This window comes from Chanos chanos, chromosome 15 (genome assembly GCF_902362185.1).
Source record: "Chanos chanos chromosome 15, fChaCha1.1, whole genome shotgun sequence".
Taxonomy (NCBI): Eukaryota; Metazoa; Chordata; class Actinopteri; order Gonorynchiformes; family Chanidae; genus Chanos; species Chanos chanos.
The window spans coordinates 15,029,866-15,047,365 of record NC_044509.1 but is presented as its reverse complement, the minus strand read 5'-3'; the positions used below and the strand labels follow the sequence as shown (position 1 = coordinate 15,047,365).

General features: G+C 46.4%; 1 protein-coding gene across 1 annotated transcript in view; it reads left to right on the top strand.

Moving 5' to 3' along the window:
- Positions 1 to 1,363: 1,363 nt before the first annotated feature.
- The window catches only part of fryb (furry homolog b (Drosophila)), a 58,534-nt gene continuing 42,397 nt past the window's right edge, over positions 1,364 to 17,500 (top strand). The window contains exons 1-3 of the mRNA XM_030792245.1: positions 1,364 to 1,433; positions 9,642 to 9,832; positions 17,303 to 17,356. Of these exons, the coding sequence (XP_030648105.1) occupies positions 1,364 to 1,433; positions 9,642 to 9,832; positions 17,303 to 17,356 (315 nt within the window). The remainder of the gene's footprint in view (positions 1,434 to 9,641; positions 9,833 to 17,302; positions 17,357 to 17,500) is intronic.

Sequence of the window (17,500 nt, the reverse complement as noted above, 5' to 3'; positions counted from 1 at the left end):
TTTTAAACACCGCAGGTCTGGAATGACTCGACACGACTTACAGGTTCTACTGTGATGGGCTATGAAAGCATCCACTCCCTCCTCCAGTCTGTCTCTTTTCCTTCAATTACTCCACCCTTCTCTCTCTCTCTCTCTCTCTCTCTCTCTCTCTCCTTCCTTACTCTGAGTCTGGGGAGAAAAATAAGGAGAGCACCTTCAGGCTGTCTTTACATTTGAATTGTGTTCTTAAACATGTAATTGTTCATTCCTGCTGGCTTTGCTGTGTGCTGAGAGTATGAGGGACGGTGATTGTTCAGTAGGAGGTCCCCACACCGTGTATTGTGGGTTCTTTTGCTTGTCTTTGCCTGCAGTTTGGCATGCCGACCAGCAGAGGGCGTTCGGTAACACCATCACCCACCCACCCCAAAAGACACGTACGCGCGGCCACACACACACACACACACACACGGTCAGACCAGTTCATCCTCTGAATCAGTTAAAACGTGAGTCAGAGAAATCCATGCACGCGTGTCCAAATTCTCACTTTCACTTAGTGCAGAGTCATTTGATATTTCAGACGTTTGTGTTGATTTAACAGGGCCGTCTCTGCATGTATTCTGTTGGTCTCTGGCGTGCTATGTCACATGGTTAGGTTAAGAGAACGTACAGCTGATGGCTCCATTAATCTGAAGTGATGTACTTCACCTGTCCCTCCCTTTTTACTTCTCCATGGAGACAAAGCAGTGAGTTCCAGCCCTGTGATTGGACAGAGGTGCTGTCCATCGCATCACACACACACACACACACACACACACACACACACACACACACACACACAGTGTGTACTCCGCCCCTTTGTCTTCTCCTGCTCCACACACAGGGTTTTAGACAGTGAGAAAGACAAACAGTGGTCTTTATAAAGCGCCCTCTCTCTCTGCCTCTCTCTCTCTCTCTCCATCTCTCTGTGGTAATGCACAGATGCTGAGAGAGTCTAAGAGCCAATCCTCTTAATACAGAGAGAGAGAGAGAGAGGTTGGGCGAGAGAGAGAGTGTGTATATTAGAGTGAGGGAGGTTGAGAGAGAGAGAGAGCGTATTAGGGAGAGCGAGACTGAGCGAGAGAGAGAGGGGAGGGGAAAAGAGAGAGAGAGAGAGACACCACTGCTGGGTGCTGACACATGATCAGTCCAGAGAGAGAGAGAGAGAAAGAGTGAGCTGCAGCGTGTGACTCAGTGTAGAGGCCTTTCTCTGTTTATCTCTCTCTCTCCCTCTCATCCTCTCTCTACGCTCCGCTTTTCTGCGCGCGCTATCCCTCAAACTCTCCATCCCTCCTGCCTGAGCTCACTCTCGCCTCTGCGTCGCCACGGCGACAGAGCCTCCGCAGCCATGGCCAGTCAGCAGGACTCAGGCTTCTTTGAGATCAGCATCAAATCTCTGCTCAAATCCTGGAGTGGCAGTGAGTATATGCTAATGCTATCACACACACACACACACGCACGCGGACAGGGGCGTGAGTGTGTGAGCGGAGCCTGCTGCGGATCGTGTCAGTCAGTGTTTTTCAGTTATTTAGGCATCAGACGAAGGCTGTTTTGGTTTTCTGTTTTCATGCGTGTGTCGTATCTTCGTCATGTTCATTCTCTTGCTGGGTTTTATGCTCTCTGTGGTGACTGGATAAATCCATCGTTTTCGGTTAATTCCAGCAAAGTCTCGTATATATCTCACACACAAACACATACATACATACTAATACATACATACATACAAATGCATTAGATAACACACATTGCATCTCTGGTCATGTGTCTGCCTTTAGGATGATTTGGTGGTTTTGTAAAGTCTGTTCTGGGTGAAAGCATAGTAAAACTCCCTGGTTACTGCGTTCTCTCTCTCTCTCTCTCACACACACACACACACACACACTCGCGCGCGCATGTAAACAGGCTCGCACACAAACGCACGCACATGCCAATGTCCTTGGGATGAGAGGATGCCTGTGTGTGTGTGTGAGACAGAGAGGGAGGACGGAGGGAGAGGGAGAAGGGGGGGGGAGAGATCACGCTGCCCTCTCAGTCAGCGTTTGGCTAAAGCGATAGACTTATGTAACGACAGGAGCCCAGAGCAGAGATGGTACTATGAGGATTCAGTCTCTGTCCTCCACTCTGCCTGCTCCTCACTCATATGTGCATCTTCACGTGTCGCCCTCCTCTTCCCGTGCCGTCCTGCGTGTGCCTCCTCACCGCTGGCTTCAGCCGCGGGCGCCGTCCTCGTACCAGGCTAACGTGGCGCTGCGTCCGCGATGATGTCATCGACCTCGTAGAGGTCATTGGGCACAGGGGAGAGGACGTTCTCTTAGAGTTTACTCCAGGAAGTAATCTGTGCTCAGGGTTCAATAGCTCTGCTTCCTTCCATTTCAGAGAATTTCCTCTTGCAAAGGGTCAGAGAGGGAAGGTTCCCTTTGTGCGTGCGCGTGTGTGTGTGAGTGTGTGTGTGTGTGTGTGTGCGCGTGTGTGTTTGTGTGTGTGTGTGTGTGTGTGTGTGTGTGTGTGTGTGGGTGGGAGGGGGGTGCTCTGACGCAGCACTTCTTCACCTGAAAAGTCCCGAGAGAGAGAGGGAGAGAGAGGGAGTGTGTCTGTGAATGTGTGTGTTTATATGGTTGTGTGTATTGTGGAGTGGATGTGCTGTTATACATCACTGCTATTATAAATAATTGGCAGCAGAGTTGAAATGTGTTCTAAACACAATAGACTTCAGAAATGAGTCCTTTTTTTTCATAATGAGGTATTTTCCGTGATTTTCTCAGTGTGTGTTCTCAGTGTTTGACACTGTTGTTGTTTGGATCCAGTGCTGGGGATCCATTGGGTCATTGTGTTTTTGACACCTTTGGTGTTTGGATTCAGTGCTGGAGATCCAGTGGATCATTTTCATAGCATCCCTGGGATAAATGTCCTCATTTAATGAATCAAGACCATATTATAACACACAGATTCTCTTCTGACCCTGAGTTTATATTGTTGCTTACACAGAAGTTTTGTTTTGTTTTGTTTTGTTTTGTTTTGTTTGTTTGTCTGTTTTCACTGAAGCTCAGTTGCCACCGTTATTACTGTTTCCAAACTCTGTTTCCTTTAGCAGACAGCCTCTCCTCACGGCTGGTGCCAGCACACAGAGCAGCCAGCGCTTTCAATCCGCTTCTCAGACTCTTAGGCTAAATTACAGCTCCAGTCATTTCCTTCCACCTGTATGGAAACAGAGGCAGGTTTCTGCAGTAACCATAACGACGACCGTGTCAGACCTTCCCTCCGTCCCTGACCCCGCCCCCCCTCCCACCTCTGAGTTTTTCCACAGTGATGCCAACCTCACACAGAGGCAGCTGTTGCGCAGTGTGTGTGTGTGTGTGTGTGTGTGTGTGTGTGTGTGCGTGGGCGTGCGCGCGTGTGTGGGCGTGTATGATGGTTTTTCTACCTGCGTCACTAGCCCTTGAGGACGGCTAGCTCAAGGTAACCAGAAAAGAGGCTGAAAGCCCCGGTGCCGTTGTTGTCCGCTGTGCTGAGTGAGAATGTTTAGTCCTTTTCATTTCTTTCCACCGTCAGTCGTGTTTCAGGCTTAGCCTTGTCCTGTGCAGCTCGCGCTTATAGAAGGGAACAGGTGGCCTGGTGCAGGGGTCTGTTACCCCCTTAACAAAATCCTGTCAAATCTGTCCCTCACTGCCAGTTCACCCCAAACTCACAACTCCTTATCAAACCGCTCTGTCTGTCTCTCTCTGTCTGTCTGTCTGTCCGTCCGTCCGTCTGTCTAGCACTCTCTGTCTCTCTCTCTCTCTCTCAGTACCCAGTGTGATTTTGGATCACACCTTGGTTCAAATCATATTTCATTTGCCCCAGCAGTCAAAGGCTGGTTCTCGGTCTGCCCAGGCTGAGAGCAGGGAGCTGCTGACACCGTAGGAATTTTAAAACAAACAAGGCCGGGGGGGGGGGGGGGGGATAGAGACATTGACTCTATCAGTGTGAATAACCAGAGTGGTTTTATCAGTGCATTTGTCATTTTCTGAGTCAAATGCTGCACATGCTGTAGTTTTAGGGTTTTTGTTTTTTTTTTTTTTTTTAGGAATTAAAGGCAGGATGCAGGAGGAGCAGCGTAAGCCTGAGGTGAATCATAAGCGCTTTCATCTTTTTTGCGTCATTCATTGTTCTCCTGATGACATCATAATGTTAACATGGCAACAACGCAGCGATGATGTCATCGCTTGCCTTACTCGACTATCTTTCTAACAAAGCGGTTTCAGGCGCAGATACACACGCACGCAGATACACACACACTTCTCCGCCCTTTTCCCTGGCTAGCCTGATAGACACACACAAACTCACACACACACAGAAAGTGACAGAAAAAGACGGATTACACTGGAATTTCCTGACCACCTTCAGAGAGAAAAGAAAATGTAACCAGGTCTTGGATAAATGAATGTTTGCTTGTGGTTGCATTTACAGGGAATGCTGAGAAGTTACATTTACAGACACACACACACACACACACACACACACACATACACACACACACACACACACACACAGATTACTTCATAATTTAAAGATTATGAAATAATCTTGAAGATTATTTAAAAGCTGATTAGTGCTTGCTGTCTGCTTCACAATATGTTTGTCGCTCCTCTTCTCATGAAGCGTACTTAAAAGTGCATCATCGAAATGGTCTGACGTTAGGCTGAGTGATAGCTGTGGGTTATGCGTCTGAGCAGAGAGTAAACAAAAGCTGCTCCTGTGTTTGGCCAGTGTGTCGACGTCAGGATGAAATGTGGACGTTATCGCCGTTTTTCGACAGGTTTTTGTCGAGTGTGAGTCATAACCAGAGTAGGCTCATCACAGCATGGCCTCCTGATTCACCGTACCTCTGTCTCTGTGTGTGCATGGGGAATGCCAGGTATGTCAGTCTGAACACAGCAAGACCGCAGAGAGAAAGAGAGAGAGAGGCGGACAGACAGAGAGGGAGAAGAGAGGGAGGGACAGAGAGAGACGACAAGACAGAGGGCGAGAGAGACGAAGACAGAAGAGGGGGAGTGAATGAGAGACCGAGAGGAAGAAAGTGACAAAGAGAGAGAGACAGACAGGAAAAGAGAGAGAAGGAGAAAAGAGAAGGAGGAAGAGAGAGAGAGAGAGAGAGAAGGAATGAGGGAATGAGAGACAGAGAGAGAGAGAGGGAGAGGGAAAGTGAATGGGAGAACGTTAGACAGACAGACAGGGGGAGAGAGAGTGAGAAGAAATGAAACAGGGAGAGAGAGACAAAGAGAGAGAGAGAAGGAGAGTGAATGAGAGAACATGAGACAGACAGACGGAGAGAAAGAGACAGGGAAGGAGAATGAGAGACCATATGGGGTAGCGTGGGGGGGGGGTGACTCCTCGTTACCCCAGCGACACGCTGCAGTCGTTAATTGAGCTCCTGGATAATGAGGGGTGTAACTGAAGCATTTGTGTTGTGTTGTTCGCTCCTCATTCTGCTGACTCATGGCCTTTCTCGCTGACTCATGTTGTGGGAGTCGGGGACTGCTGACGCCTCCTGTGGGCTTCTCCTTGTTTACTTCCAAGATAACGGCAGCCTTGCTCCTCTGCTCCCGAAGTTCAAACACAGCTGTCCCGTCCCCACGCAGCCTGTGTGCGTTCAGCGTCACATCGCCTGAACTTCATCGCCACTGCTGGAACAGTATAGACCTTTCTACAGCAACGTATATATCTCCAAACATGGAAAACTTCCACTCAAATGAATTTAGTGACATCATAAGAGAGCCGTACCCCCCTCCCGTATCCTTTTTATTTGTTTTTCTTCTCTTTCCTTCGCGCTCTCCTTCTCTTTCTCATCTGCGTCTTATCGTTTCAATTTATATATCGCAGTAATATGAAGTGAGTCTTTCCCTGAACGCGCGTATTGACCATGTCCTGTTGTTTCATGTTTGATTTTTGTTTTGTGTTAATGTCGTAGCGTTAAGTTGATTAGGCTGTGTCATCTGTCAGGCAGTGCTGTTGGGTCTTTCTCTCTCTCTCTCTCTCTCTCTGGTCTTTACCCACACACACACCATTCGCCTGTGTTGCTCTCGTCCTGCAGTTGTCTGTTTGCGCGCTGGAATTCGGACCATCCTGGTGCGGTCTGGCTGTTGCGGTCCTTAGCCAGAAGAGCGTGGTGTGTACAGACCAGACGCCAGTGTTTAAAGGGCAACAGTGGTTGCTATGGATTATGGAAACGAAATGAGAGAGATAATTATAATGTGTTTTTGATTAGGAACTCTTAATTCACATCAGCACTCTCAATGCCAACCCAAGAAATCTCTTTCTCCCTGCTCTACTCCAACCAGCTTGTGTAACTGTGTGTGTGATGTGTCCGTCCACATGTGTGTGTGTGTGTGTGTATGCCCGTGCGTGAGCCACTGAGTATGTGCGCACACCCTTGCGAGAGAGTGAATGTGTTTTGAGTATGTGAGTGTGAACGAGAAGGATAAAAATAGCGGCATGTTAGCCCTCCCTCCTTTCTCTCTCTGGGCTTTACTAAAATTCCTGCCTGACCTTCTCTGTGTGGAGGGCTTGCTGCTATCACAAGGCTGAGACAAGCCACACAGACAGGCTGTGTGTTCACTAACGTCAGACCAAACCTCAGCCGCTCTCTGACTTTACCGCGGCCGGACCCGGGCCTGGTGCCTTCTCCGGCACAGAGCAGGAGGGATTTACGGCAGTTATGGGGTCGTGTGTGGATGATATGGAAGTGAAAGGCTAATTTTTTTTTTCTTGGTTGTGGATATAAAGCAGATTGAATATGGAGGTGTCCCCAGTACGCTGGAGCAGGGCCAGCGTCATCAGCTTCATCAAAGGCCTGGGTATGTGACCTGTGTGTGTGTGTGTGTGTGTGTGTGTGTAGGTGTGTGTGTGTGTGTGTGAGAGAGAGAGAGAGAATGTGGTGGCCTGCGTCGTAAGAGTGTGTGTTTGAAAGTGTGAGAGAGAGAGAGAGAGAGAGAGAGTGCGTATCTATGAGAACATGTATGTGTGTGTGCATGTATGTGTGTGTGTGTGTAGGTGTGTGACTGAAGACTCAATATGTGTAGCTGTGTATCCAAAAGTAAGTGTGTGTGTGTGTGTGTGTTTTGCGATTTGGAGAGGGAGGATACATTCTGAAGATTCCTGGCAGCAAGATTGAAATGGATGAGGAAGGCAAAGCATTTCACAATCTCTCTCCCTCTCTCTCTCTCTCTCTCTCTCTCTCTCTGTCTCTCTCTCTCTCTCTCTTTCTCTCTCTCCCTCTCTCCCTCTCCCTCTCTCCCTCTCTCTCTCTCTCTCTCTTCCCCCTCTACCTCTCTCTCTCTCTCTCTCTCTCTCTCCCTCTCTCCCTCTCTCTCTCTCTCCAGCAGCAGTCACTGAGTGCTCATCCTCCTGTGTGTATAGGGTATTAGCACTGGCCTCAGTTCTGTTAAAAAGAAGAGTGATCTTTAATGGCTAAGTTACTACTCTCTTTTGAAAACAACTGGCATCTTTTTTAACTGGTAAAAACAGACACTGTGTAAGCTGTTACTCCAGACAATTAATCAGTAGTAACAGTTAATCAGGACATGCATTTGTCCCTGTTACATTTTTGTCCAGCTTTTGTTCTCACATTGGCTCCTATGTGTTCTGGATAATGAGTTGTTTCAGGTGCTGACACGCAGAGGCTACTGTAATACACACAGTGGCTACTGTAATACACAAATGCTACTGTAACACACACAGGCTACTGTAACACACAGATGCTGCTGTAATGCTAGCGGTTTTGGGTGACTATGCGACTGCCCTCCCTGACCTTTGACCTTAGCAGTGAAAGGCCTGGAGTCAGGGGTCATGTATTTCCATTAGCATGGTGTGAATTCTGACCTATCTAAGGACAGGAAGCTGCCGGTGAGTCTGAGCTAGAACTGCCAGCGTAAAGCTCTCATGATGTTTTTAACAGCCAGGACACTTTAGTTTGGCCCGTGGCCATCTCTAGAACAGTCTCTAGATTGCACTGTCTATACCTAGAATAGTCTAGACTAGGGGTTCCCAGCCTTTTTCTGTCAGCTGAACTCGTTCGACCCAGATGATTTTCCTCAAGTACCTCCTTTTGATTTTAACAAAGTCAGTTAAATTTGGCATTGACTGTTCCATCACTACCTGACCAGTCCCCTTGAGTACTGTTCGCGAACCCCCTGTTGAAAAGCCCTGGTCTAGATTTTAGACAAGAGGACTCGAAATTGATGACTAAAAATCACCAATAGAAATATTCTATTTTCTATTTATTCTATATTCTATTTTCATTCAAACTGTCACTAATGACAAAACTCGTGTTGACTGGTGTTAGTCAGTAGTGACTTAGTGAAGCAGGGAGTGAGACAGATGTGGAGTAGCCTATAGAGATTCATTGTCTTTTGCTGTACGACACAGTAGGGAAGATAAATGATTATCAAAGTGAGGTTTTTACATGATTCTATAAGTGAATTTTGAAGCTTCCAGCTTCTGATTGTCTTAGTCTCTTCACATAGATTTGGATCACTGCTATAACTGGACATTTATAGGTCAAACAACAACTCAGAATGGCCATATACAGCTTATGAAATACCAGAGAACCAGTAGTTGCTGATAGATTTTTTTCAGCAACATAAATAATGTCATGACTTAGCGTGAGGATCTGCTAAAGTTTCGGGCTTTTTTTTTTCCTTTTCCTGTGTGGGCTCTGGTGCTTGTGTCGGTTCAGGGGGCTCAAACTGGTCTATTCTGAGAGTCGCACATGTCCCGGGCCTCTATGGCCACATGACGAGGACGATCCCCCCACCCTCCACCCCCCTCTCCCTCATGACCCTCCCCCCATGCAGAAGCTGGGGGAGATGGTCAGCCCAGAAATGAAAACACCAGCTGCTCTTTGAGCTCTTTTGGAAGCGCGGTATGAAGCCCTGTGCAGAAGAACCCGGGCCCGAAGGCTCACAGAACTGATACTGCTGCGGTCAGATGCTTACATTCTCGTTCAGACAATACAAACACACACTCTCAAAAAAAAAAAAAAAGGAAAGTTAGACCAACTTAGAACTCTCAGTTAACTGTCTTCACTGGAGTTCGTTTTTGTTGCTCATAAATCTAGTAAACTTTTGGGCCCGACACTGACTCGAGCTTACTCATAAAAGCTATGAAGTAGCATTATGACTCTAAGATGATCTATCTTTTTTCTGTTTTATAGTACACACACACACACACACTCTCTCTTATGATGGGGCTTATTGAGCTTATCATAAACTCTTATAAACACTGAGTGTGTGCGTATAGTAAACTCTCATACATTACCTTGTGTTGTGGGTGTCAGATTCAGGCTTTTACAGATGAGAAGATACAGATGTCCTGTGCTAGGCAGTCAACTCATGTTCAGCAGTGTCAGATGTAAAGGCTGCACATGAGTTACCTCATCACACTGTGGCGCATATACGCTTTACACAGCCTTACACAATGATACCTTGTGCACCATGCCCTCCGAGAACCATAATCAAAAATAGCAATCATTGATCTCCTTTTTTTTTTGTCTTTCTTTTCTGTGTGTGTGTGTGCGTGTGTGTGTGTGTGTGTGCGTGTGTGTGTGTGTGTGTGTGCGTGCGTGCGTGTGTGTGTGTGTGTGTTTACAGCGTCTCCCGTTGGCAAGCCAGCCCTCCCTACAGTGAGCAGCGCTCCAGGAGAGAGGAAAGGCCCCGTCGTCACCATGCCTGTTACCGTGGATCCCGAGAGCAAACCCGGCGAATATGTCCTCAAAAGTCTGTTTGCCAACTTCACAACTCTGTCTGAGCGCAAGATTCGAATCATTATGGCTGAGCCGCTGGTGAGTGTCCTCATAGTGCAGGATTTAGTTGTGCAATATGATGTGTGTGTGTGTGTATAATGTGTTTCTAGTCTGTGTCCTGACAATGCTGGATCTAGTTGCGTAATGTGATGTGTTTGTGTGTTTGTCTGTGTGTGTATAATGTATTTCTAGACAGTGTCCTCACAGTGCATTGTATAGTCACATGTAGTGTGTATTTACATAGTGTAGTAATTGTGATGGGTGTCCTGACAGTGCTGAGTCTAGCTGTGTAATGGATTGTACATGTGTATGTACGATGTGGTATTTGTGATGGACATCCTCACAGCGCTGTGTACAGTCATGTGTGGTGTGTATTTGCATAGTGTGGTGTTTCCAGTGTCCTCACAATGCTGAATCCAGTAGTGTGTACTGTGTATGTGTACAGTGTAGTGTTTCTGCCTGAAGATCAATGAGCATTAATCCCTGTCTGAAAATATGCAGTCAGCTTTAGTCGTTGACATGCGTATTGAAATATTCATGTTTATTGTAACAGGTGCACACACACACACACACACGCACACAAACATACATTTTTACTTGCTTTTTGTCTGTCCATTTAACAAAGACACGAAGACTAAGTGGTTAATATTCTGACTTTCAGCAAACGAGCATGTGCTTACACGCCTATACACACCCAGCTGTTTTTTTTAATGATATTTAACCAAATCTTCAAAAAGAGCTGATGTTAGATTACAAGAGCTTATGAGAAACACACACTGCCCATCCCATTAAATAGAATAAACAAATGATATAATCCTTTCTTTTAAGCAATGTAATTTTAGATTAATTACACCAGAATCTAAACATGCACTCCTAGGTGGAGTATTGGAACACTGAGGAGAGATGGGAGGAGAACAGGCCTGGTGAATAACTGTGTAACTTAGTGAATAGGCCTAGTATCTGAAGGGTGTAGTTACGTCAGTGTTGGTGCGCTGGTATGGCGTCAGAGACAAGGCCAGGTCTGGCAGAGCAGGCATAGAATTGGATTTTTCAGCCGTCCTTTACCGGAGGGCACACAGCTACGTCAGCTCCGTCCCCAGAGCAAGGGCTGTATAGGAACTTAGGCACCTCCTCACAAATGGTTCTCCTCCACCTGCGGTTTTACAGCAGACGGAGAACACACCGCTCTGACCTGTGTGAGGACTCTGTTTGCATGCTGTCTCTCGCACCTGGCTTACTGCCACGGCCAGAGAGCTGCCGGCAGTGAAACTGGGGTGTACCTGCACCAGTAACCGTTACCTCTGTAACGATATGTGAGTTCCAGTACGCGGCGACCCGTGTAGCTGTGTTTTGGGAGTCAGGCCTGGACTGTGGGACATAAACAGTCCCCTCACAGGCGTCTCTGAGCATCACACACAGCCTGCGTATATCTGAGTCCACATACGTCTCTCAGCATCACACACAGCCTGCGTAAATTGTATATCTGAGTCCACATACACAGGGACAGGGGCACACCTGTGTTCATAAGAGGTTCTGAGAGTTTCACACAGTCCAGACAGAGTGGAGAGAGGGTGTGTGTCCGCTTTGGTGATAAAGGACGGCACTAACACACCAATATGCCCGTGTGTGTGTGTGTGTGTGTGTGTGTGTGAGAGGCCACAGGGCTCTCTGTGCCAGGCATTGTGGGCAGTCCAGCCAGGCAGTGCCACTGGCGGCTGGCACTGCCATGTTGGGCATTGTGTCCAGTGGAAGCAGAGATTCTGAACAAATGCAACTCAGAGATGCACATATTGACCAAAAGAAAAGACGTGAAAGACACTGTTGTTACTGAAATGCAATAATCCTTCTGGAATATTCTGTAGTGGATGTCAACCAGTTCCACACCATCCTGATTTAAACCTACTCATTGGTTTTTCTTTGCGATTTTGATACTTTCATTGCAACATCACGTTTTATGGGCCCAACCTGTTTGTTTACTGTTTCCAAGGTAATAGAATGCTGGGACAAACACTTCTGTTTATAAACACGTTGGGAGGTACCACATTTTGTCATTTGTTTGTTTACAGTATAGCAATGTCTCTAAATTTTCCCTTGCTGGTGCATAATAGACTTCCAGTGTCTTCATCAGTGATAATTAAAGTGATGTAAGGTCGATAATACAAACAAACAGAGGATCCAATCTCAAATGGACCATACAGTGTAAATGAAAATCTGATTGTTGAATTTAAAAAGTTTGAATAATTTTCATGTGAAAACTCATCCACGAACACTATGTTATCCCAGTAATCACAAAAATGCCAAATAAACGGGGAAAAAAGGCAAGAGAAACAAATTTTTTCACATCAGCAGGAATGTGAGCAGAGAGAGGGTTGTGGTGATGTTGGTTTCCCATTCGGGGTGGACACTGGTAAATCAGACACATATGTGATAGAGATGATGAACAGGTGGCAGGAGGAAACTGCTTGTGTGTCATCTTGAGCTCGTCTGCTGTGAAACTGTTGCCCAAACACTGGAGCCGAACAACCAAACATTCTAAACACACGCATTCTAAACACAAACATTCTAAAAATATATCACTGTGTGTTACTGTGATGTAATCAACATTCCGAATGAAAACATATCAACTCTGAAATCAGGCAACTCTCACCAGAGCCTGGCAGGGAGTAGAATCATGGGAAATCTGTATATAAGTCCAGTTTGCTCATTTCCGGTAATGGCAGAAAATGTTAAGAAATTCTTTCCTGTTGGCTCTATCAGTATTGCCTGTACAGTTTTACTTTTTCTTCGCACCGATTTAAGCTATATTTTTCCATCCATATTGATTCAATAACACACTTTTTCAATATTCCAGGTGAACCGAAGTAGAATTATGACTGTAAGTGAACCCACATTCCGTCTCAGATGACCGTAGGGTTTGTTAACATGCAGTGACATGACATTTGTTTGTTTTCCTTGTTTTTGTGTACGTGGCTGTTGACAGTCATTCGGTTTGCTCATGTAAACCTGCTCTGGTAGCTGGAAAACTCATAGAAGAGAGAGACAGGATACAGGAGTAGGGCTGAGGTGTAAGAGCTCCGTCCAGCCGGACACTGTAACAGTCTAATTGCGTTAAGCAGGAGAAGGGCTTTTGAACAGGAGCAGACTCTCTCTCTGCACAAGCACACTGAGGAGGTTACAGCTCTCACAGGAAGTCATTCCATTACAGGTGCTCGTCAGACTCCTGTCTCCACACGGCTCTGGCACAGCCACTGAATGTCCAGTTTAACCACACCTGACCCTTTACTAAAATGCACATGTCTCATTAGCTTTGGCCAATGTGCTTTTTCGCTGTCAAGAGATGAATTCATCTGTAATAAGTAAGGACTCCAGCATGCTTGTTTATTAACAAGGCCTTTATGCAGTAGGTAGGATCCTTTGTCTGACTTTGAGTTTGCATTGTTTTGGTCGTGAACAGTAAATCAGGTTTGTTGATAGGTTGTATTTTTGGGCAGATAAGCGGTGCCTGAGGCCTGCTGCTGTCAGAGAGTGTCACAGATATTTAAGGCTGAGTGGAGCTCCAGCCTAAAGAGGTGACCAGGGAACCTGGCTCTCATGCCACTTCCTTTTATGTCAGACTTCTCTGACATAGACGTTTAGTCTAATTCCAGCGCCTCCGCTAGGCACAGTCATCTTATGCCCCTCAGGACGAAACAGAGTATGAGAGAGAGAAAAACAGGGAGAGAGAGAGAGAGAGAGAGACCGAGGGGGGGGGGGGGTAGAACATGTGCTTGTGTGTGTGTGTGTGTGAGGATGAGTGAGAATGAGAGAGAGAGGGGGGGAGAGAGAGAGAGAGCGAGGATGAGAAAGAGAGTGTGTGTTTGTGTTTGTGCATGTGTGTGTGTGTGTGTGAGAATGAGTGACAGTGGGAGAGAGAGAGAGAGTGGATGAGAAAGAGAGTGTGTGTTTGTGTGTGTGTGTGTGTGTGTGAGAGAGAGAGAGAGAGAGAGAGAGAGAGGAAGAGAAGATAGAAAGTGAATAGTTACTGTATGTAAGCTTGTGTCTGTATCAGGCTGCGTAGTGTCAATAAATTCATATTTGTTTGTGTCGCTGGGACACTCGTCATTACTGTGGTATTAAGTGTTCAAATAACAGTGCCCAGAACCAGCAAAACACTCCTGTATCTCAGACAAACCAAATGAACACACTGTTCTTACTGTGACTTCAATAACTGTCCCCATCTTTCCTCTGTTTTTTAATTACACAACACTCATCTCGCCTTCCAGCCAATGGGTGTGCAATGACACACACACGCACACGCGCGCATACACACACCCAGCTGGTTTGATGACACATATCTAAATCATCCACTAAAAAAGTAGTAAAATAAATCAATGATCTAATAAGGAACAGACAACACAAATTTTGAAAAATAAAACAATTTTTTTTTACATGATGTATTTATATGAAGGTAAATCACACTTGATTCAACTTCATTAGACATATGCTATATTCAAGCAGTTAATCAAATGATCAAATAAAGGGGTGGGGAGAATAAATCCACTATATCAGTACAGTTTGCTTTGAGTAACAGGGACATTAGTTGTAAAACTGCAGCACACGATGTGCCTGAGACAGCATTCCTAATCTCTGTAGCTGGATTGTTGAAAGTCACTGTTGATGTATGTGTGCAGACTCATTACGTGTTTGTGTGTGTGTGTGTGTGTGTGTGTGTGTGTGTGTGCGCGCGGGGGGGGAGGGGGGTGTTCCACTGACGTCTGTAGCTATCTGGGTTTAGGCCTATTTGAGGGTCAAAAGTCACAGCCTGAAAGGTATTTAGAATCCCCTTGTGTTCATACAACCATCTATCAACATCTCAGGCATGATTGGTGACGTGAACCTGCGTGCAGATAGACAGTAGCAGGAGTGCGTTCGATACCAGCCTAGAGAACATTCAGTTTCTGTACATTTGTGAGACGACACTTGTCTGTTTTGGTCCTGGAAGGTGGCAGTGAGACAGGAGCCAGGCTGAGGTGATGGACAATGGGTGAAAACCTGGCAGAGGAGTCATCTTGGCCAGAAAGGCACGAAGTAATAAAAATGGAAGAGAATTACAGGGCAGGGGAGTAAATTTGAACAGATGGAGGAGTAATGTTGATATCCCATCCAGGGAGGACACTGGTAAATCAGACACATATGTGATTGAGATGACGAACAGATGGCAGGAGCAAATTGTTTGTGTGTCTTCCTGAGCTTGTCGGCTCTAAACCCGTTGCCCAAACGCTGGAACTTATCAACCAAAGACTCTGAACACTCAGATGGCCTGGCTCCTGGAAGATCAGCTCAGAGCTCAGTTTTGAGAGGTGTATGGGAAAAAGCTTTCTGTGGAAACACCAAGGAGGCACATGACTGGCTGGTTGCCGGGTGACAAGTGGCACCTGCAGCTCAGGGAAACCCCTCAATGACAGTGTTAGGGACACATCTCTGCCCTGTTCCCCAGACTCTCCTGAGCTGCCACCAGAAACGACCCCCGCCAGCGGAGAGGACCAGAAAAGTAACCCCCCCCAGCCCCTCTGGCTAACATGCATGGCTGTAACTCAGCTTTGTAAAATAAAGCACCCCTTCCAGAGCTGAAACAGTTAGCTGGCTCACGTCTCCGTGACAGCACAAACATTCTAAAAATTTGTTACTATGTGTTACTTTGATTGAATCAACATTCCAACATTCTTCTCACTCTCCTCTCTAAGGTTACATGTCATCAGTTCAACAGGCACAGTTATCACTGAAATCACAGATCTCTCCTCAGGGCAGTACAGAGTGTAAGAGTGTAGAATCTATATTTCTTACCTAAACATAAAAAAAAAAAAAACCCTCTCTCTGTAGCTGCAGTGTCTAATGTATTTTTGTAACACTTAGCCGTTTAGCTTAACCATTTAGCTTAATGACTCCAGATCACTGTGGGTCATGTCTTAGCTGAAGTTGGGTTTGCGATTCCTCTGGAATAAAGAACAGAACATGAGATTGACTTCTCATTTCGAACGCTCGTTCAGAGAGAGAGACAGCTGGAGACATGTTTGACTTGCCATCGTCCCTTCTGATTCGGGTAAAACCTTCGGGAGTTCTGCCGATGTAGTTGCTTTGACCCTGCTGGCCACTGCCTAACACAGTAATCCTGTTAAGAGAGAGAGAGAGCAGCTTTAAGTGAATTGCAATGGACTGTCTGTTTGGAGCAGGTTGGCCATGAAACCACTCCTCACACACAGCAATTAACTTCAGTCTCCAGACAGACTGGAGTTAAACACCTCAGCATTTCACGCCTGCACTGCTGAATGGAGATTTCACTGCAACTGCTTCACTGGCTCTGTGTGTGTGTGTGTGTGTGTGTGTGTGTGTATATGTGTCTATGTGTGTGTGTGTGTGTGTTTGTGTGTGTTTTTTGTGTGTGTGTGTGTATGTATGCGTGTGTGTGTGTGTGTGTGTGTGTGTGTATATGTGTGTGTGTGTGTGTATATGTGTCTATGTGTGTGTGTGTGTGTGTGTGTGTGTGTGTGTGTGTACATGTGTTAAAGAGAGAGAGAGGGGGCCTGGTAAACTCCTGATGCTGATTCCTGTATCTTGCTCTTATCAGGCTAATCCCATCTCTCAGCCATTCTACAGTGCTGTCCTCACTCAAAACCTTAATCCCCGTCCTTGTCTCTGCCGCTGTCTCTCTCCTCCTCTGAACAGACTGCTAACACCGTTATGTTAGAGATAATCCTCTGTCCCAGTACATGTTTTAACATTAGGCCTACATCTCGAACACAGTGTTCCGCGTCCGCCGTCCACGAGACCCTCTGTGTGCGCCACAAAACACTGCGTCCTTTTATTCGCCTCTGTTTACTCACGACGAAAGGTCAGCACAGCAGCGAACATGGAAGCAAAACGGCGATGTTCCAAAACAGCGCGAGTTTCGTGCGTGCTCTCTCTCTCTCTCTCTCTCTCTTTCCTCACAGAACGTTTAGCCTTTCGCCTCCTCCTCCTCTCGCTCCTCGGGGAAAAGACGACCACGGAACAAACATTCTGTCCGCTCTCCCTTTCCAAACGTGTTCCGGCTTCACTTCCGCCAAACAACTGCGTGCGTCTCCCATGAGGCCCTGGGGGAGAGGAGTTTTGCCCATGGTGAAACCAGGGCGGGGGGGGGGGGGGGGGGGGGGGGAGAGACACAGACACAGAGAAAAAGAGTCTCTGCAGTGTCATCTGAGGATCCAGAATACAGATCCCGCAGTTCAGAATTACAGTACAAGCTACAGTGAATGATTGATGTGTTTTGGCCAGGGCGTTTAAACCACACACCATATCGAAGTAGGTTGTTTTCTCTCGGACAGGCTAAAGTCAAACAAAGGGACTTGGTGTCAGGCCTTATTTAGTTAAATTTATATCTCTCAGAAGATATAAATGTGCTGTGTTTTTATAGCAGTGCAGTTTTCTTATTTAAACTGTTCCCAAGAGATAGTTTCTCTGGACAAACGTTTCTTTTCTTTTCTTGTTCAACAGGAAAAGCCGCTCACTAAATCTTTACAAAGAGGGGAGGACCCACAGTTTGACCAGGTAAATGTGTGTGTATTGTCTCTGTGTGTGTGTGTGTGTGTGTGTGTGTGTGTGTGTGTGTGTGTGTGTGTGCGCGCGCGCACGTGCGTGTGTGTTTCTTGTCTCTGTTTTGAACGTTTGAGTGCGAGAGTGACATCCTGTGCT